Source organism: Tachypleus tridentatus, chromosome 11, assembly GCF_004210375.1.
Source record: "Tachypleus tridentatus isolate NWPU-2018 chromosome 11, ASM421037v1, whole genome shotgun sequence".
NCBI lineage: Eukaryota > Metazoa > Arthropoda > Merostomata > Xiphosura > Limulidae > Tachypleus > Tachypleus tridentatus.
The window spans coordinates 56,811,918-56,834,851 of NC_134835.1; the positions used below are offsets into that span (position 1 = coordinate 56,811,918).

General features: G+C 34.7%; 1 protein-coding gene across 3 annotated transcripts in view; it reads left to right on the forward strand.

Moving 5' to 3' along the window:
- Dnz1 (DNZDHHC/NEW1 zinc finger protein 11) overlaps positions 1 to 16,908 on the forward strand; it is a 58,496-nt gene extending 41,588 nt beyond the window's left edge. For 2 of the 3 annotated variants that reach the window (XM_076467359.1, XM_076467361.1), the window contains 2 exons: positions 6,380 to 6,488; positions 15,158 to 16,908. In XM_076467359.1, the coding sequence (XP_076323474.1) occupies positions 6,380 to 6,488; positions 15,158 to 15,234 (186 nt within the window). In that variant the 3' untranslated portion in view covers positions 15,235 to 16,908. The remainder of the gene's footprint in view (positions 1 to 6,379; positions 6,489 to 15,157) is intronic. The other variant, XM_076467360.1, reaches the window with a different exon arrangement.
- Positions 16,909 to 22,934: the final 6,026 nt, after the last annotated feature.

Here is a 22,934-nt window from a genome sequence, read left to right on the forward strand (position 1 = left end):
CATGTTATTAAAGGCCTTTCATTTCCTGCATTAGTTTGCCAAACTCAGTGTTAAGAGTTTAATTTAACCCATTAATTTACTTAAAGTTTATGAAATGTCCAACAGAATATCTTACCTCTCTTGCAAAAAGCTTTCTTGATTTATACTGCTCTCTATTGGTGGACATTTTTTCTTTTTTACTAGCCTTGATACTACCACTAACTAAAAGGAATGTGACACCACTCCAGTCATAATTAGTGCCCTTTCTAATCCTGCAGCTGTTATCTACTTCATGATTGGCAGTCTTACAGATTAGATGTGTTTTTGCTTATGGTTTGATTAATCCAGCCACAAGTTTTTACTTTGTTATTTTGCATATTTGTTCTGTTTCACAGAGAGTTACAATTAAGTTATTTATCTTCTCTACTTTTTCAGTATTGTGAATTATGTACTCACAGTTTCAAGTAGTAATGACTACCAATGCTCTTAGTGGTGCAGATATATTTACTGATCACTTCTGACAGGTTGGAACCATGATTATTGGCCCATGTAATAATGCAACATTCAGAACAAACTGAAGATTGTCCTGTTATACCTGCTCAAGGTATGAATGAACAGGTAGATGAGGATTTGGGAAGCCTTTAACCCTCTCTTGAATATGACTCTCAGTTGCATGTCACTTCAAGATACTTGCCGAGGCCTCTTCCTCTTTTTGTGGTGTGACTAATCATGTATGTCCTGTACATGTTTCCTTTTTCCAGTTGTTTCACTTCTGCCCCTCTCAGTAACAAGCCTTTAGGTCATTAAATAGTGTTTTCTCTTTCCCAGAATATTGGGGTTCGTTTAAGTTATTTTGGGGAGCAACTGCATTCAGTGGTCAGTGTGCTTCAACCTCCATATATTATGGATGATCATGCTTTTGCTTATCATCATTCCAACTTCCCCTATTTTGACTCACAACATTTGGAGTCTCTTTTTCCTTCTGTTTTCTATATTTATCTTACTTTAAACACCATTCTCTATTCCTTATCATCTCTTCACCCTTTAGATCAGGCTGTTCATTGTTCCACAAAGGGGTTTTCTCATAATACTCAGAGTCTCTTTTTTTTCTACTGTAGCACTCCTTTCCTCTTCACCTCTGGCTTTCAAGGTGTTGTTGCTCTGCTGTTGGGAATTTCTAGATTGGGATGCCATTTTATCTCGGGTTTGTTTACCCACCACTTCACTGCATAACTTGTGTATGGCACATATGCATCAAGAGGTGTTTAGGGGTCTTCCCCACTTGTTGGAGACCAGAAATGAATCATTCAATGTATCTAACTTCCCCTCACATCTGGTTATTGTTTATCCTGTCAATCTGTTTCTGTCACAGTGTCTTGACCCCCATTCAGCAAGTTCCAGCTTCACAGATGTCTAACATTTGCAGTAAGTATTCTGTCTGATGTCAGTTTTTTGGCATTCTGGATCAGTAACTAGATTCTTGGATCAGTGGGGAACAGACTCTTGCACTTTGCCTAAGTTTGGAGGTCCTGTGCTACCAATACATGGATTCTTAAAGTGGTTTCTGAAGTTCTGATCTTCTACTTCCATACATCTCCCTCATTGTTTCCTCATCCTGTTTCCTTCCCTCTTCCTTGGGGTCCAATTTCTTGCTAGCATATTATTCTCGCCTGTTTGTTGTTCCCAGTAAAGATGAAAGAGTTGTAGCTATTCATTTATTTATCATCTCTGAACTGTTTTTCAGTCATTCCCAAGTACACTGTGGAGTCATACTTGCTCTTCATTGGGTTTCACTCCATGTTATGGACAACAAAGGGCAATTTCTCATATGCATATCTCTATATTCCCATTTCCCTTGGATCCAGATGGTTTCTTCAACTGTTTATTATGGATGTGTTTCAGCTTTAGGAACTTTTGTTCAGACTTACGTCAGCTACCTATGGTTTCTATCAAAATCTCTATACTTTTGCTCATCTGTTTTATTCCCAGGGCTTTCACTTTCATCCTTATGCAAATAACTGGCTGCTTCTTGCTTCTTCACAAAACTATACTCTTCAAAAAAAGAAATGCAAAAGGCAAAATTTGAGACATATAGTTAACAAGTTTATTTCGGGTAGTTCTGTATGACATGTGTGAAACTTTGCACATTCACTGCTGAACATCCAAAGTCTGCAAAGGCGAAGTCCACGCTCACTAGTTGAAGTTTAACGTCACTCAGCGTCAATAACAAGTATGCCTCCCGTGAGCATCAATAACTGCTTGGCATCTCCTGCCCATGGAAGCGATGAGATGACAAATCACATCCTGTGGAATGGCTATCCACTCAGCCTGCAAAGCTGCTGCAAGCTAAAGTAGAGTCTGCTGTTGAGGTTGTCGCCATCACAGACGTTGGTCCAACTCGTCCCAAAGATGTTCAATGTGGTTTAAATTTGGTGATTTGGAGGGCCAGGGAAGAACGTTGATGTTGTGGTGTCTCAAGAAGACAGTGGTGAGTCGGGCTGTGTGAGGACCGGCGTTGTCATGTTGAAAAACGTCGTTGATGTTCACCATGATGGGTTGCACATGGGGCCTAAGAATCTCGTCGACGGTTGCGTATGGTCTGAATGGAAATCAAATGCAGCCCTGGTATGGTTGAGGCAGTAGATGTCGCAATGGTGGTCCTATCCCAAAGGTGATGTAACCAGATGTTGCGATCTTGTGCGGGTGTGGTCACACGAGGTCTGCCAGATCGTGGACGTTCACGAGTTGATCCACGTTGTTGGTGACGATTCCATAGCCTTGTGATGGTGCTTGGGTGGACATTCACAGCTCTGGCAACATCTGATCGAGATTTGCCTGCTTTCAAGCGACCAATGGTGTTGTTGCGTTGTGATTTAGTCAGTCTTGGCGTAACTGTATTGCGTGTCGGTGGCTTAACACTGAGCTATGGAAACCAAGAACTCGTCACTTTTATAGGGATTTTGCACATGTTGCACTTGCAGAACATGCAGATCTCTCAAACAAATTTATTTGACACAAATGTGTTTTGGCGAAAAATCCGTTGTTTTCCTCCGTTTTCAAAGTGCACAACTTTTATTGTCATTTTGGTCTGACAATCAGTGCCTTAACACGCGTAACATCACATACTCTGAGCTTGTAATGTTATTACATATATTTCTCTTTAAAATAACAAAAATATCCCTATTGCGTTTCTTTTTTTGAAGAGTATATTTGGTCATACATACTTAATTTTCTTCTCTAGGAAACTGCCAAGATGGGTTGGCTTGCCAGAATAGAGAAGTCTGTACTTACTCCAACAGAATATTTAGTTCATCTCAGAGTGTTTTCAACTACCTACTTAGTTGGGCTCAACCTTCTCTTCTTTCTTTGAGAGCTATGAAATATATTTTATTTAATGTTTAATTCTTTTCTTATACAACTTTGTGAAAGGTTTTTTTTCTTTTATTTGGGAAGGTGGACTTATTTTGAAACCTTCATTTCTCTTGGTCACATCCACATTCTTTATCTTCAGAGGGTTTTGATTGACCAATGGAGCTTTGTTTAGGATCTCTTAGATGTACCCCTTGCACTTCCCCTTCACTTACAGAAAAATGATTGGTGGTTGGATCAGAAAAATACTACTGTTGATATTCCTTTTCTTGTTTCTCATCCAGATTGTGACTTTTTTTTTTAAACAGATACTTTTCGTTTTGGTTGTGAAGCATATCTTGACACTTGGGTGGGTGAGGGGTGGGGATGGGGTGATGAACTCTTTCCAGCTTCTTTCTCTAGATCAATATCTTGGAACATTTTCCTTTTATTGGGCTTTCCTTCACTTCCTATGGGCTTTTTGAAGCTAGTTGATAGTGGCTGTCTCCAAACATTCTACGGTAATATCGTACATCATCAGCTAAGGAAGCACTGGTTGAGAGACCTTTATTTATGAATGCTGAGTCTTCTTTATTGTGCTCACAGCCATAACATCACTTTGTTGGCATTTCCTACACTGGATGTCCTAAAATCTGGTTGTGGATTTGTTATCTTATCCTGGCAAGACTCTCCCAACAGAGTGGCTTTTGGATCCTCATGTTTTTCAGGAATTATGTGCTTATTGAAATGTCACAGATTTGAAGGGTTTTACCACTAATTTCAATACACAACTTACTTGTTTTTGCTCTTATATTCTTTATCCATAAGAGAAGTCAGTGCTCATAGTCAAGATTGAACACATTGGAACCTTTATGCTTATCCTCCAAACAAAATGTAGTTTCCACTGCTGCACTGACTTTTGGTATCACATCCATTTCCTCTTCCTTTATTTCCAAAATTATCCCTACTTTGGTGTGCATCATATGTTCATACCCACTTTCTGTCTTTGCATGTGGTTTTTGTCAAGTCTCTTGCTAGAAGGGCCAGAATTTTCCAGCATGTAGCCTCCTTAGTTTTTTTTTTTATCTGGTTCCCCCCTTCTTCATGGTATTTTACCAATGTAAGCAGTCTGTGTACTGTTGTTGATTTGTCCAAAAAAGTTATTATCCTTCCCATCATATGTTTTTTTACAGAACATTCTTTTTGATAGGAACAATTTGGTTTTCTTCATTGTGGGTTATAGGGCAGTATTACTTGCCATTTTTTTGATTTACCAAAGTTACTTATGTATTCCAATTGTCTGTCCATTTTATTTCATTCTTTTCACATTTTTTTCATCCCCATTCTGATTTCAACCTCATTGTGATCTTCTATGCTTTTACCCATCTTTCATTTGAACCTTTGTATTCCTGTTTGTTATATCACCTTTCCTTGAACTCCCTGATCCTGCTAATGTTGATGTGTGGTCACCATTATTTGGATGTTTTTGCAGTTGCCATTTGCTGCATTTTGTTTCATAGTTATTGTGTTCTCCTCTTACCTGATCATTCTTTTATGGTCAAAACTTCATATGCTTCAGAGAGTAATTATTCTTTTGTACTAACTTCCCTTCCATCTATATCCCACCTTTGTGATAATTCCAATCCCAATTGCCTCCTTTGCTTAGTTAAGACTATTTGATATTAAATGACACACACTGCTCCATTCCATGGTTTCTGTGCCCAGTGGTTTTTCCATGAAATCTTAGCCTTTCTTGTTACCTTTTGTCCAATACCGTTATGGGTTGAATTTGCCATTTAATTCTCCCTGCATATTCTTCTCTTTCTTCATATGACTATTGCTTTCTTCATGTTTCTGCCCATCACATCAGTCACCTAACCATGTTCCTGGCTGCATATTTTCATCTTCCATTGAAGGACATCATCAGTGCTGTTGCATGTACCATTTCTCATACCTTTATGTTTCACTACCTCCATCATGTTGGCCTTTCTTGCTATCTGGGTTTCTGCTAACCTCCTATTGCCATTTTGTATTCCTCTGTTTCTCTGTGATTGATAATTTTTGTTGGCTTGTTTTGTTTTGAATTTCGTACAAAACTACTCGAGTGCTATCTGCGCTTGATTGATAAGTTCTACATTATTTTTCTTTGCAAGGGTTTTTATCACATGTATGAATCCTGTTTTGTAGCAAGTGGTGCCTCACCAAGTATATTTGGTCTTAAATCCACACTGTAAGACCTGTGATCATATATCATGCTGAATGACTGTGACCACAGACCTCATGTAAGAACATCATCTTCTCTTGAGTTCTCCACCTGTTTCTTGTGGGATTCTAGCTTCTTTTAAGAAGAAGTAAGATATCATATTGGAAGTTAATGTTTTCATAAACTGAAAACATTTATGATACATACTTACCTTCATTTCTTTTTTCTACCTGCCCTCTCCACTTCTGGTATGGTTTTTGTGATTTGACCAATCTTGAAATGGTTAACAGCTACAAGATTAAACAGAGTGCTAGTAGTGATAGAGTTGGTGTTACACTCCTATTGGTTAAGGATAGTGTATGGTACATAATCACTTGCATATTAGTGTGTGTATAAATATATATATATCACATTAACACATGTGGGAGTGATTGGGAGTATCAAGCCTAGTTGCAAGTGATAACTTGCACTGACAGAGGACAACATAAGTCATAAAAGTTTTTTTGTAACAACAAATATGTATCTCTCAGAAATGCATTTCAAATTTAGGAAAATGTTAGCCTTTGAAATAATTCCAGTTTTCTTAGGTTGTGTTTTAATTTGCGTATTATTTGATTCCTTAATTTGAAATATACTGTAACAAATGGTTTATTTTGTTGTAGCTCTCCTGAAGGTATATGGTTAATAGGCATTTGTATTTATTAACTGTGAATATAGTTTTGTTTTCTTTCTTAATCCTTAAAGAGTGGGAATGCTGTAGGTAGCAGCATCAATTAATGGTGGCTGCCATTTAAGGGTTAAAAACATCATCATAGTATTGTAACTGGTGGTTTTTGTATGTTTCTTTAGTTTCAAGCTATTTTAACAGATGAAACAGCCATTGAACAGCTTCAGAAGAAAGGCCCACATCGACCTCGTAAGCCAAAGATGGCATTACTCAGTGAAGTTTGTGGAAGAGGTAATTTAATCCTTTGTAAATAAATGAGAATCAAAGTTTATATGCAAAAACGTCTCGTTTGGGTTGAGAAAATATTTTACATAGAAGAGCGAACAATGTTTCGACTTTCTTCGGTCATCGTCAGGTTCACAAAGAAAGAGGTAACTGACCGGAAGCTGACCACATGTTTGAAAGGGGTTGTGTAACTGTGTGTCGAAATGTAGAGGGCGGTATTAGATGTTTGAATATATAATTTTATTTATTTTATTATATTAATATAGGTATAAAGGTGTTCCTTTATATTGGTTTATTTTGGGTTTAAGTTGTTGTATAAGTAAGGCTTCTTTAATTTTGCATTTGTTTATGTTTGTTTCTTTATTTAGTATTTGAGTGTTTTCTATGGTTATGTTGTGTTTATTTGACTTGCAGTGTTCGAAAACGTGTGAAGGTGACTTTTTATGTTCTTTGAATCTGGTTTCCATTTTTCTTCTTGTTTCTCCAATATAGAAGTCGTGGCAGTTATCACATTGTATTTTATAAATAATGTTGGTGTGGTGTTTGTCAGTGTAGTTTTTACATAGTATAGACCTCAGTTTTGTGCCGGTTTTGAATAAATTTGGTATTAACTGGAATGTCATATTTTGTTACTAATTTTGCCAAATGTTGGTTATTTGTTTGCTAATGTCAGGAATATATGGTATACAGCAGTATATGGTTTCGTGGTTTTTTGATTCGTGAGCTGTATTTACTTTAGTTGGTTGATTTTGCTTTCTGTCTAGGTGTGTGCATATAATGTTTTCTACGGTTTGTGGAGGAAACTTATTGATGTTGATGAAGTATTGTTTTATTTTGTCTAATTCATCGTTAATTTTATCTGGTGAGCATAGTTTTATGCCTGTGTTTATTTGGTTTCTTAGTATGTTGAGTTTTTGTTTTGTTTCATGTGCTGAGTCCCAAGGAATGTATAGTCCAGTATGGGTGATTTTTCGGTGGATTTCTGTTTTGAATTGTGTGTCAGTTCTTGTAATTTTGAGGTTAAGAAATGATATTTGATTGCTTTCTTCCTGTTTACATGTCAAGTTAATGTTGGGATGTATAGAGTTAATGTGATTGAAAGAATTAAGTATGTGTTCTGTAGATTTGAATCCCGCAACCGTGTCATCTACATATCTGTGCCAGTATAGTGTGGATGTAATGCTGTGTTAATTGCTTGTGTTTCAACTTGTGTCATAAATATATTGGCTAGAACTGGTGATACTGGGTTGCCCATGCTTAGGCCATTTGTTTGTATATAGTTTTGGTTGTTGAACATGAAGTTTGTCTTTATTGTGGTGAATTCTATGAGGGTTGCTAACTGGTTACTGGGAATTTCTATAGTTGGGTTAGGGTCTCGGATATAGAGTTCTAAGGCTATCTTGCAGGCTTCAGTGGTTGGAACTTCTGTAAAGAGGGATATAACATCGAAACTGGCCATTAAGGCTTTATGATTAAGTTGATTTAGATTAGACTTGAAATTAAAAGAGTCTTTGATGAATGAGCTGGCTGATGTTACATATTTGGAGAATGCCCATGCTATGTATTTACCAAGATTGTAATTAAACGATTCATATGTGGACATTATTGGTCGTAATGGACAATCTGGTTTATGAGGTTTGGGGATGCTGTATATTTGCGGTGTGCGTGAGTCGGTTTTACGTAGGTAGGAATAAAGTGTTTGTGAAATTGTGTTGGCTTTTTTTCATTTGTAGTAGTAATTTGTTCAGTTGCCCTCTCGTGTGTCTTTGTTGGATTTGTGTGTATTGGTTTAAATTTGCTCGTGTCTGATAGGATGTTATTCATTTTTTGGATGTATTCATTCGTGTTCATTATCACAAAAGCGTTACCTTTATCTGCTTTTAGAATTTTTATGTTTTTGTCTTGTTTTAGATTTTCAATGGAATTAATGTCTCTTTTTGTAAGGTTGTTTTTTAGTTTTCTGTTTTGTGAAATTATGTTGATGGTTTTGTGAGAAAATTCTTTGAAAAAATCGTTTAAGATGTTGTTTTTAGGTGTTTCTGGAAAATATAAATTTGTAATTTTACCTGGGAAGTTTGGCTGTTGGATGTCAATAAAATTATCTAAGTTGTCTTTTTTCTGTTGGTTGTGTTTGGTTGTTTCCTTGTTTTCCTTCTCTGTAGAAAGTATCACAAGTCTCCTGGCTAGGTCTTCTAAACATGTTTTGATTTCTATGGTTGGAATGTACCTAGGTGCTATTGCGAAGTTGAGTTCTTTGTTAAGCAGTTGTTTCTCGTTTATGTTTAATTGACGGTCGGATCTGTTAATTATGAGGTTAGTCAACGGTTTGTCATTTTGGTGTCTTTTCTGTTGTTTGCAGAAAAGAACTCACCACGATAAAGAAAAACTTCATGTTCAACAACCAAAACTATATACAAACAAATGGCCTAAGCATGGGCAACCCAGTATCACCAGTTCTAGCCAATATATTTATGACACAAGTTGAAACACAAGCAATTAACACAGCATTACATCCACCACTATACTGGCACAGATATGTAGATGACACTGTTTCGGGATTCAAATCTACAGAACACATACTTAATTTTTTCAATCACATTAACTCTATACATCCCAACATTAACTTCACATGTGAACAGGAAGAAAGCAATCAAATATCATTTCTTAACCTCAAAATTACAAGAACTGACACGCAATTCGAAACAGAAATCCACCGAAAAATCACCCATACTGGACTATACATTCCTTGGGACTCAGCACATGAAACAAACCAAAAACTCAACATACTAAGAAACCAAATAAACACAGCCATAAAACTATGCTCACCAGATAAAATTAATGATCAATTAGACAAAATAAAACAATACTTCATCAACATCAATAAGTTTCCTCCACAAACTGTAGAAAACATTATACGCACACACCTAGACAGAAAGCAAAATCAACCAACTAAAGTAAATACAGCTCACTTAATCAAAACCATGAAACCATATACTGCTGTATACCACATATTCCTGACATTAGCAAACAAATAACCAACATTTGGCAAAAATTAGTAACAAAATATGACATTCCAGTTAATACCAAATTTATTCAAAAACCCGGCACAAAACTGAGGTCTATACTATGTAAAAACTACACTGACAAGCACCACACCAACATTATTTATAAAATACAATGTGATAACTGCCACGACTTCTATATTGAGAAACAAGTAGAAAATGGAAACCAGATTCAAAGAACATAAAAGTCACCTTCTCACGTTTTCAACACTGCAAATCAAATAAACACAACATAACCATAGAAAACACTCAAATACTAAATAAAGAAAGAAACATAAACAAACGCAAAATTAAAGAAGCCTTACTTATACAACGACTTAAACCCAAAATAAACCAATATAAAGGAACGCCTTTATACCTATATTAATATAATAAAATAAATAAAATTATGTATTCAAACATCTAATACCGCCCTCTACATTTCGACACACAGTTACACAACCCCTTTCAAACATGTGGTCAGGTTCCGGTCAGTTACCTCTTTCTTTGTGAACCTGACAATGACCGAAGAAGGTCGAAACGTTGTTCGCTCTTCTATGTAAAATATTTTCTCAACCCAAACAAGCCGTTTTTGCATATAAATTTCTCAACAAGTGGGTTTCTCGATATCACTGAGAATGAAAGTTTGTATGTGTTAATCTTTCACAAAGTGCCATTCAACATGGTATTAGCTATTTTTTGTGACAGTTATTGGCAATTCATTATACTTTACATTGCTGATTTAGTTCATGGTAGAGGTGAATAAATACATGACACAGTATACAGGGGTAATGAAAAACTAGAGATATGTATTTCAGATATTTTAGAGATTATGTGAATGCAATGTGCAAACTGAACCAAGAACAAAAGGTTTTATTTATTCTTCACATGAACATCATCTACACTTCAACTCCTGAGTCAGACTGGCATCAGTTCACAGGCATATCTTGAATACAAATACTTTTGTAATACATTTTATTTTTTTATGAATAACAGATTTGTACATTTTACTAACATCTTGCCTCATTTTGTGTAGATACTCATTGTCATTTCAGAATTAAAGTCAATATTCCTTCTCCAATGTGAGGTTTGTCCATTGAGCTAACTTTGCACATTCAGTTTGATTGTTACCATGCTGTACAAATACAAGAACTAATTATGATGAGGTAAAGTGTTTGGCATCCAAGTGAAATGTTATTAGTTGATGATTAAGCTAATGGTGCATCTTATTGGAAATATTATTGCTAATATGAAGAGAGCTGAAAAAGGTCACTTACTTTAGTTTAGAAGGTACAATCATGTAGAAAAAGCTACAACACTGGTTGTAAAGAAACTACACTTTTCTGTTCATATGTAGTGCTTGAAACATACTTGTTTTTGGCTACTGTCAGAGGTTCATCAGTTACATTAATTGTACAGTTTGCTTATACTGTATTCATCTTGTTCAAAAATTACACTTTCTTTATCATATGTTGTGTTTGAAAGAAACCTTTTTTGGCTACTGTCAAATTTTCACCAGTTACATGTTTTTAGGGATCTTAGTCAGTCTTCTATACACTTTATGCTATTAAATTTGTTGTTATTAAAATAATTTCTAATTTTTCTTGGGATTTATTTTTTCGATATTTCCTTTGCACTACAGACATAATCTATGAAGTTGCACTGGGGAGGAGAGAGTTTCATGGTAAATTGATGACTATAGATATCTTAAGACCATGCATGATGTCTATGACCCATGATAAATCATGCCATATCCTGTCATGATGCCTTTGGTGTTCTGTATGTGATACTTCTCTGGGGCCTTCATCACCTAAAAGTCAACTAGATTACCACCTCCTGATGTTCCACTTGTTTTTAAATAATAACACTTTTCATGAACTCCTATAGTGTTCACCTTAATGTTTTTGAATAGTGAAAAGAAGAATAGCCAACTACTTGAAATGTTCAAGTTTCTAAGTCTTTGGAAATGTACTTGATTGTGTTGGTAATCCTTAATGCTAGTTCTTTCAGCTTTGGTTCCTAACTATAATCTTGTTAATTGTTGTAATTAACTTTAACAACTGTTTTTATACTTACCTATAAATACTCAATAAATTCTATGAAATAGGCTGTCCAAGCTGTTGCAGTGTGAGTTCTTCCATTATTCTAAGAACTCATACCAATGACAAAAGTAAAAATGTTATTACATTTTATTAAAACAATTTTGGAGCCTCACCAAATCATTTCAGTCCTTTTTTCCACTTTCAGACATACAGTTCCTTACAAATAGCCCAGAATGTTGAAATTTCTCTGATCTCAAATCATTCTAAGTAGTCTGCTGTTATGTCTTTGTTCTTTTTTGCTGTAGACCATGATCAGGTGTGGTCTGTACACTGTAAATTTGTTGTAAAGCTTGTTCATGCTGAATAAATCTGAAAAAAATCCCAAATATTTGGGTGAGTACATCCAACATTTGGATGAAAACTTTAATGCTATCCTTCAATAGGATTATTTGTTTTTGACAGTTCATCTCTTGCTTTTTTGTACACATTCCAAAGATTTATTTCAAACATTAGTTGATGATGCCCTTGATGTGTGGTCTCCTGATTTAGGTGTCTTCAGCATAATCACTGGTTGGAAGTGATTCTGATGGTAATATTTCAAATAACTCTTCAAAAGCTAAGATTACCATTTTTTCATGGAAAAAAAGCAAGTGTTGCAATCCTTCTCATTTTAAGCAAAAAGTCTACATCTTTGTGTTGCTGTTTGAGGCTAATTAGCTTTATCTTCCTATAAATATTTTGTCATAAAGGAAAAATATCATCTTTTTATTTCAGGGAAAATATGTTTCAAGCTGTGTTAATTACGGATTTTTCAAAATTAACCACTAAATGTGCAAAAATGTTAGGACAAAGTCAAATAGATTTTGAGCTACTTTCAAAGAAAAATGGGAGGTAAACCACAGGTGAAACGTCAATATTGTATTATTTTTCATATTTAGTACAACTGAAACTTAGTTTAGCAAACAGTTAATCTGTTGTGTGTCTACGTTTTGCTCTAATAACTGCAGACAGTTGCATTGTTGCAATGTATTTGATCAATTTGTTCTTTGGGGCTGTACTCCAAATGTTTTTAATACATTCCCATAAGGTTCTTTGGAAGTAACTTTTGATTTGTCAAGTTTTTTATTTGTGAAATCCTAGATCTGCTCAATTGGGTTGAGACCAGGGTTCTGTGGGAGCCATTTGCATCATTTGACTGATTCCAGCAGCTTTTTTCTTAACTGTGTAGTTTTTGTGTAGATTGGATAAATGTTTGGGATCATTATCTCCTTGGTAGTAAGATCATTTACCAATAATACAAACCACTAGATATACCATGATGGATCAGTACCTGACAGTACTTGAGCTGGTCCATTATTCCATCTGTTGTGCAAATATCTCCTGTTGCCTCAGCAAAAAAACATTCTCAAACTATCACATTGTCTCCTCCATACTTCATGGTAGGTGCGATGCATTGAGGTAAGTAACTTTCACCTTCCGTGAGACATATAACCAGTGTCATGTAAAGTTTTTATGCAAACTCTCTGCTTTACTGACTATTCTTTACATTGTTTCTGGTCATGACATGACAAAAAAACTTAATATATAGTGTTAAACACTGTTTTTATCAAGGTTTATTTGTGGAGTGCTGTTAAATTGATTTCTTTTAACATATACCAGTACAATGTGCTAGCTTCTTTCTATATAGTTAAGATAAGGTACTATAACAGTTATTTCAGACCTTACATTTGATTAGTATGTTCAGTCATGCAGAAGCCTTCTGACATACCCTTGGTGAAAGTGTATGAAAATTCTAAAATATAGTGATTATCAGCCTGGCTCATTCAATTAGTTGTGAATAGGGATCAGTGAAGCATTACCATGGTGTTGAAATTTACATTTTGTAATGGCATGGAAGAATTTGCCCCATAAAATGGAAATAATGACAAAATATTCTCTTGTCCTGACATTTTGCACATTAATGTATGTGCCAGTCTCATATTACCACTGATAGTTATCAATTTTGAAGCAGAGTGGTATAAGTTGTTTCAGTTTTATCTGGCAGAAGAGAATATATACGATGAATGGCAAGTCTGTTGTCAAAAGCACATTTTGTACACATTAGACTAAATATGTCAGGTGCAATTTTAAATGTACCATTGAGGAATGAATATGAAGAATGTTCTAAATAAGTTATGTTTTTATGTGTTTTGAAATAATAAAATTATTTAACCTGCAGGACCTGAGTCGTATAAAATGAAATCTTAGCCATCCTTTGTAGTTTGGTAATGGTCTGGTATCACAAAAGCTTCAGCACATAATGCTATCTTGATATAATTCGTATAGTATACCAGGAGAACAGTTTCCCTGCACCTGTTTCAACAATCCAGTTGCTGAGAAGTCTGTACATATTGCATCCAGAAACTTGACCAGTATACTTTTGCATACAATAGCATGAATACTTGTTTCATTCTCCATCAGCTAAATATATAGGATTGTTGAACACATATGTTATGAAAAACACATGTATACATCTGACTTTTGTTGTCTTTTGGGTGAAGATCCTTTTTGATTACGTTGTGGACTGTTGCTTCTGACTTATGTGTTTGTTGATTCTTTCCTGTTACAAAACACTACACTTTTCTCAACATCGTTGAAGTAAAATTCTCTTTGGATGGTCATGGTACCCCAAGTTAATCAATGCTGCTTTGTTTTCCAGTGCCAATGAATACAAGAGACATCCCTACCTTGGAAAGTCGAAATTCTCAATCTGAATATATCTTTATGGTTTCAGTGTATAAATATTTTAACTTGAAAAGGGGCAGTTATATTTTCGTTCCAAAAGTTCTTACTGTTCAGTATCATCACATTACCTATGTTTAGCAACAGTGTTAGAATGTTCTAGTACATACCTTTTTACTGCAACTTTATTTTGGCTGTGGTTGCTGTGTAGCTTGTTGATTTGCATTTTTTAATTCATATAGTATACTCAATTATGTATTACTTTTAATATCTTTTTTTTTTTTAATGAAACCATTATTTCAGGCTAGCTTATCAAGAATGAAGATCTAAAATACTATGTTGTATAATATAGTTTTTTTAATTTTCATATATTTTGACTACACTACAATATACCATTGAAATCAGTTAAATTTGTGAAAATGTAGTATTTTTTTGTCAGTGAAATTCTCTAGTAACTGCATTTTAAAATTAACCTGGATTAAAGACTAAATTTGAGCAGTTTTCTTGTAGTTATTTCAAGTGTGAATAGAAGTTTGATTGTTCTGTACTATGTGTTTGGTCTAGCTTTTGTATTTTATTTATGTTTTTAGTTTAATTTAGGTACGTAAACTAATAATGCTTGATAGTATTTCCTTCAGATTTGTTTCTAAGTGCTTTCTTTTAGGCAGACTGTTATTTATCTACATGTTTAAAACAAGTTATGTGTTTATGTTCCATTAATTCACTTTTTCAGTATTATAGTAGAATTCAAGTCCTAGTTCACAAATGTAGACATTTAACACTAATGATTTTAAGGAAAAAAAAAAATTATCAGGGCTGCATTGCTAATCTAGAATTTTATGTTGATTGCTTTCAAATTTTTTCTTTCCAGGATCTACTTTACTTTGGGTTTTTCCTTGCCAGAGTGCTCCTAGAAACACTGAAGACTTAGCATCATATGAAGTTTGACATAAAACAAAATCTCTGGTGTAATCATTCTTGTCATTATTCACTGTATTGTTATTTTATTAATCAATATCATATTTCCATGTGTTATTAAGAACTTCTTTTATTTGTTATAGTGTATCAGTAGTTCTTTGTTTCTCATTGTAATGATGATGATGCTATACAGCATAAGATGTTTAAAATGTTATGAATGACAAGAAAACTTAAGTTGGAAATGTGAAAAAAGATATTACCCTGTAAAGAAGAATTATGTTCAAACCTTCTGCATGTATCTGTATGTGCATATGTATGTATGTGCAAATAGTCACATATTATTAATGTTATTAACATAAACATTAATCTCATAACACACAACTTTTAAGTAGTTTAAAACATTTTAGTTTTCAGTAGTATAGAAATGTATACTTTCAAACATGAACATGTGAAAAATCAGTTTGTACCCAAGTGAATTTATCTTGTACACTGTAATTGTTCTAACAGTGTAGGTTCCAAATTTTATTTTCACAAAATGTTGGCTGTTTAAATGCTCACTGTATTTATTTAGATTTTTTTCTGTATAATCAACTGTTGGCACTTTTGTACACCTTTTGTACATATGTTTTATATTAAATATGTAGATTATGCAAAAGAGAAATAGAGGATATTACATTTGACTAATATCACATTCATATGTAAAATTGTAGGAATGTGTAGTTGTGTATAGAAACATTTTATAAGTTATGAATGTCTTAATGTATTCCATATTTTAAAATATTGTATCAGGTGTATGTTCAGTGATGTGCACTTAACTTTATTAAGTAGTATGCACAAACTTAATAAATATTGTTTGTATTTAATTCCAAATGTAAAATGTTTGTTAAAGAAAAGTAATTTATCAAAATTATTGTCTCCATTAGTCGAGTGATGTATGTGTATTTCTGTCCAGGGTATTAAATGGTCATTGCTCATTTTCATCATACACTTTTATCTCTTTCTGCATAATTCTAGTTTGTTATTAGATTAGTATTGGAAATATTTACATGCAAATGTTGGATAAAGAGAGAAAGATATTTTAACATTTTGTAACCTTGTAGTAACTATTCTGTTGCTTTGTAATGCAAAAACTTTGATTGAATATGACAGTTTTAGTGTATTGGTATGTTTTCAACTGATGGCAAATCTAGTATCATTTTATTAAATGAATCATTGCACGTGCTGTTAGTATTCAGCTGTGTAGTGCAAGTAGCTTCCATTAACATACATTGTTATATAATTTTCTTGTATTGTACATAAATATTTAATGTCTTCTAAGGAAATATCATGTGCTGTGAAGATGTATATTATGAAGAGCATATCACTTTTTAGTGTACCATAATATATATATATACATTTATTCAGGTACTAAAAACAATATTTGTTAGACAACATAGTAATAGTAGAAAGCTACTATTTTGAAACTTTTTATTAATTCTTATAGACAGAAAAATATTAGTTACATTACTTGCATAATTCTAAATAGTTTTTATGTTTGTACATTTTTGATACCCTAAAGAAATTTTCATAGTAATACCTGAAACTTGTGTTGTGTGCTACATAACTAAAACAAAAAATAACTACTGTATAATTGCTTTCACTTATTGTTTGCTCAGTGTGAACGTAACTTTTGAAACCATTTGCAATAAATATTTTGTATGGAAATCAATGTATGAGTGTTGTACATATATTTTCATGAGACAAATATGCATTTTGCATTGTTAGACTCAACCACTTATTTGAGTAGAGCTTCAAAAGGTGAAAATAAGAAAAGGGAAAATAAAAACTTTTTAGTATTTAATAGGGAAAATGTGAACACTAAGACATTAGCCTAAATACTAGCTGGTCAAAAGTTTAAGACCATACCAAAAAGAAGTCCTAAACAGGGTAGGAAATGCCCAACAAGAGGTCTCAGTAGTGAGTTGCACGGCCGTCATTGCGAATAACTGCAAACATTTGCTTTAGCATGGTCGATATAAGCGTTTGCAGAAGGCTGGCTGGAATGTTATTCCAAGTGGTGAAGATGGCTCCACGAAGATCATGCACTGTCTGATATTGATGTCCATTTCTATAGACTTCCCTTGCCATACACTCACAAACATTTTCAATGGTGTTCAGTTTGGGCAAGCACGCTGGATGGTCCAAAAGAATCACTTTATTCGCCATGAAAAAGTCCTTTGTCCTGCAGGCATTGTGGTTTGCAGCATTGTCCTGCTGAAAGATCCAGTCATTTCCACACAAGTGAGGGCCTTCAGTCAGTAAGCATGCTCACTCCAACATGCCAATGTAGCCAGCTGCTCTTTGACACTCCTGTTTCAACTGAAGCTCCATTGTTCCATGGAAGGAGAAAACACTCCAGATCATGATGGAACCTCCTCCACTATGTCATATAGAAAATGTCTCCAGTGGGATATCCTTATCATGCCAGTAATGTTGGAAGCCATCTGGACCATTATCAGAGAACAAAACTTTTTTCCACTTTTCTACATCCCATGTTTGGTGCTTCTCAGCTAAGTTTAACCGAGCTGTTTTGTGATGTGTAAGGAGGCGTGGCCTTTGAGGGCATTTACGGTTTTTAAAGCCTTTTTCTTGTAGATGCCATCTTATTGTTCTGGAGCTGCATTCTGCATCTGTAAGAGCCTTGATATGGTTCGACAATCGGTTGTTTTCTTGCCGGACAACCCATGGAATCTTCCTACTCAATGCTGGTGAAATTTTCTTGGGCTGACCACTTGAAATTCTCATTTCGTATCCCTCAGGGTCTTTTAAGAAATTTACAACAGCAGTTTTACTACACCCTTTCTCACCAGTGATGGCATGTTGAGAGAGACCTTGCTTTTGCAGCTCGACAATTCTGCCACGTTCAAACTCTGTCAACTTTTTAGCCTTTGCCATGTTTTTACCCAATGTAACACAGGATATGTTAGTGGGAGATGTTGGCAATGCTAATGCATGAACACAAATGACTAAATTTCATTACGTGTTTACCGATTAACGCTTTGTTTCATTATGGTCTTAAACTTTTGACCAGCTAGTATTTAGGCTAATTTCAGAGTGTTCACATTTTCCCTATTAAATGCTAAAAAAGTTTTTTATTTTCCCATTTCTTATTTTCATCTTTTGAAGCTCTACTCAAATAAATGGTTTTGTCTAACAACACAAAATACATATTTTTTCTTTATGTTCATTGGTCTTAAGATTTTGGCCAGCAGTATATATAGTGAACATGTTTTAAATGTGTATTGAACAAAAATAGTTTGTCCTTTGCCTTTGGGCTCAGCATGATCAGGTGGTTAGCATGCTTGACTTTTAATCTAAGGGTTGCTAGTTCGAATCCCAATCACATCAAACATGCTTGCCTTTTCAGTTGTGGAAGTGTTATAATGTGATGATCAGTCCCACTATTTGTTGGTAAAGGAGTAGCCCAAGAATTTTCAGTGGGTGTTGATGACTAGCTGCCTTTCCTCCAGTCTTACATTGCTCAATTAGGGAAGGCTAATGCAGGTAACCCTTGTGTAGCTTTGCACAAAATTAAAAAACAAAAAACCTTTGACTTTGTTTATTGAACACATTGTACTCCAAAACTGGAACTTAATGTTGACCTTCCTGCCCTTACACTACTTATGTTTGAACCTTTAGCCTCTTTGTTTTTGCACCATCTTTCCTTCAATACTTAATTTTTTACTTCTTTTTGCATGTGGATGTCAAAGGTCAGATGTATATACTTTTGATTTTTCCAAAATCATTTGTCACCATTCTTATATTCTCATTTTCCCAACTGTGTTTTTTTTATAGAGACATCTGTAGTGCTTGAGAAAAACAGTACATCCACTCTTGTTTCTCTTCCATCCATTGCTCATATTTTTATTCTATTACATTTATTACATTAAATGTTATGTGGCCCACACTGCTCCTTTTAATGGTTTCCATTCCCAGCTCTTTATCCCTTTTGACTTACCTGGGTTCCCTTTCACGTAACAGTTACTTGTTGGCTTAAATAACTTTCCTGTCTGGCATAAGCTTTGTTGGAAAAGGATTCTTGTTGCATATTCCAAGCTTCCTCTCATCATATTCATCATTATTCTCTCTCTCTCTCTCTCTCTCTGGCTGCACACTGCTATTATCTATTGGGAATATCATTCAGACTATCATATGGACTATGCCTCACAATTTTATTGCACATTACATTCTTCATTTGGCTGTATCTCCTTCATCTAGGTATCTTTTATTTCAATCTGTATTGATTCAACTTGTTTTTTTTGTAAGCCATTCTCCATTTTCTCCTCTAGGCACTTTCATTTATTCAAACCACTCTATTCTCCATACTCCATACCAGCTCAGAATACGTAAGTTCTTTTTTTATATTTTAATCTTGTATCATGCTCAGTGGCAAGCGATGCCTGACAGAGTATACCTAATTTAAAATTCACTCCATGTAGCCTTTACAACCCGTAATGCTCACTGATGAAGTTGGATATTCCACAAGACTGCTCAAGGGTTTCTTGCACTATATTCCTTCAAGAACAAAGACTGTTCTAAACCATACAAAGTTAAGGACTGTCATGAGTCAAGCAGTGTTGGGATATGAGATTGCTACTCATCATTCTGGTTCTGGTTAAATATACAGGCTTGCTTTTGAAAATAGGAATTTCATGGTCACCCATTGCACAATCGTAACAGGTTGAATTCCTCCAGATTTCCAACCGTTGTGGTGGTGGATGTTTGGAGGTTTCCTCTTGAGTGTGTTGTTACTTCCATTTGATAGAGAATAAGATGGTAGTGTTTTGTTTTTTGTTGGTGTAGATGAGGGGTACTCTCCTCCTACCACAGACCAGACGAACAAATTTCCAATGCCACTTGGTTTTGGATTAGGTGAATCAGCTATATGTAGTTCACTCCTTCAACTGAATATTCCCTAGATGTTGCTTTCTGGGTGGTTTAGTGTTGAACCAGTTCAGAGCAAGCCAACATAAATCCTTATACATGTGGCTAGTAGGAACACTCTTTATACTGTGGACTGGACAAAAAATTTCCAACATCAGCTAGTTTTGATTTGGTGTCGACCTCCACATTTACATTTTCCTTTCCCGTTGTTGCCTAGATGTCTGGTTCTTGGGTGGCCTGGTAACGTTGGTTCTATAATAGGACTGCTCTATCTAGGGTGCGAAAACAGAGGCAGATTTTTCTCTGCTTCCTAGTGTAAAAGATAAGCTGGTGAAGACTGATAATTTGGGTTTTACTTTCACGAATCGTAAATTAATTTATTGTAAATTCTAAGAGCATAATTGTGTATGTAGCTGAATGAGTACATAGGCTACCAACTCAATGAATTGATGTGTGAAACAATAAATTGACTCAGAGACTGATGATACAAACAATATAAAATACTTTTTTACACCCACACTCAAATATCTAAATATTCATTGATATTGAAAATACCAAAATTGCCTTTGAACAGTTCTGCATCAAGCACATCTTCTGTCAGATTCATTATTTTCGACACTATATAAAAAATTATCCACTCAACCGTTATATTTATATATCTCCCAGTTTAATTCAGAAATCTTGCTTCAAACATCATAATATACGTTGTTAAACTAGTGTTTGTTTGCTGAAAATGGTAGAATAACTGTGCAACTGCCATCTTATTTACTACAGTAACCTTTCTCTTGGCTTTTTAAAAGGAACTAGTAAATCTTTGTCTGACAACAGGAAAATGCTGGAGAGAACTTGTTCAAGTTGTCTGCCCTCAAGGAATGCCAGAGAGAACAAATTTTAGGCCCGAAAACATCATGTTTTATGCATTATTTTCTGTAATATTGCAATTTATCAAAGAGCATCATAGTTGTAGTCCACAAGTTGATCCTTCATCAAATTGGTTTAATTTTGCTGACTTCTTGAACCAAAACTGGGTACTAATTGGATACAGTAAGAGCCTCTTAAATGGCTGCCTATTTGCAAGTACCACTCCTTTTTGGTTATCAATTCATTGCCATAATTATGGATTAACTAAGACTTTTTCTGTAACTTTTCCCATTACTATCATAACCTCTGTTTACATAGTTTTGACGAACTGTATGATGTTACACTTAGGCGATGCATCTCAGTCACTTTTGTGTAACAATTTACTCATTCAGACAATCGTCTTTACAAAAATTTTGTTATACGTCTTTTTTAAATTTGCATATTCTTGCTGTAACTGGCAGGTATGTATGGTATACATAGATATTTCAGTTCCTCTTTTGAAAGCATTTGGAACTTTAACGCAAGACTAATAAGGCATCTGAGACATTTTATAAAATTATTGAAGACATTTGGAACTCTTCTGTTACCAAACACGACAAGACACGTACCTAGTGCTAACTGGTTATGAACAAGCCTTGACTTCCCAAGTTTGGTCTGACCCGTCCTAACCACGTCACACCATATGACATATCCATTTCTGCTATTGAACTTGTTTTCTTTCCAGCCAACTTTGTGACGTGTATGTTCACATGGTACAGATGAGGTGCAGTCTTCAATTAGTGTGATTCTCAATTTTCATTGTATAGTGTATCATTCTCCATGTGTTTTCTTTGAGCACTTTCTGAAAGGGACTCATCTATATAAATTTTGCACCAGTCCCTTCACCAGTAGAAGTAAGATACTGTATAGGAAGCAAACATTTCTCAACACTAAAAATATATTTTCAATAAGTACCCCTTCTCACACTTCCTACCCATCTTCCCATCTCGTAGCATGTGTTTTTTTGCCTATTCTTGATATGATAGTTGTGCTCTATAATATAGAAGGAATGAGCTGTGCTAGAATAAGGTATTTTTTATCTAAATTTTGCTCAGTAAGTCCAGCTAATTTCTGATTTTGATGTCTGTTTAATCCTTTGTTGTTCTTTCAAGCTGGTTGAGCTCAAAGTCTCATCCTTTGGGTATTGTTTCCTTGTGTCTTTAACAGCTGGTGATTCATCACAATCTTGGTCATGTTTCCTGCACTCATAACAATTCCTTCTCTCTAGTATCTTTTGGAATGGAATACTTTCCCTACAAGTTTTATCTTCAGTTCTTGGAAATATGTATTTCAAGTTAACTTGAAAACTTATTATCTTGTGGTTTAATCCTTCCCTACTGTGTAACTAGTTGACTAATTAAGCTTGGTTCTTATAGTTTATCATCAGCAGAAGACGGTTTTCAAAACTACTTCATTTCGTGATCCTTTGCTTTAATATGTTTTATTTATCTGTAGTTGTGTAGCTGCAACTTTAATGGGTGGTAGTTCCATTGTGAACTGCAAAGCTTCCTTTAAAGATATACGCGTACTTTGCTTCAGCTTATTTGTCATTTCTTGCCTCTTATGACGTGTAAATTGGTTACCTGCCAATGCATCCATCATTTCACAAAAAACATCCAGATAGGACACTTGTGCAAGCCTTTCCAAATGATGGGCTAGAGATATCTTGTTTCTTCTATATACTATTCCAGAACTTTGCTCTGGATATTTCCTTCGAATATGTCATTCCAAATCTATTAGATAAAGCATTTAAATGCTTGATTGTTATTACAATTCTCAACTAGAATGTTTCTTAATGTTGTCTCAGCTGGTCGTTTTAAATGGGCAGAAAGATGAATAACTTGTTCACTGTTGTATCCATTCACACTTTCAATTATTTTGAACTGAACTTTCAATGATATACTTTC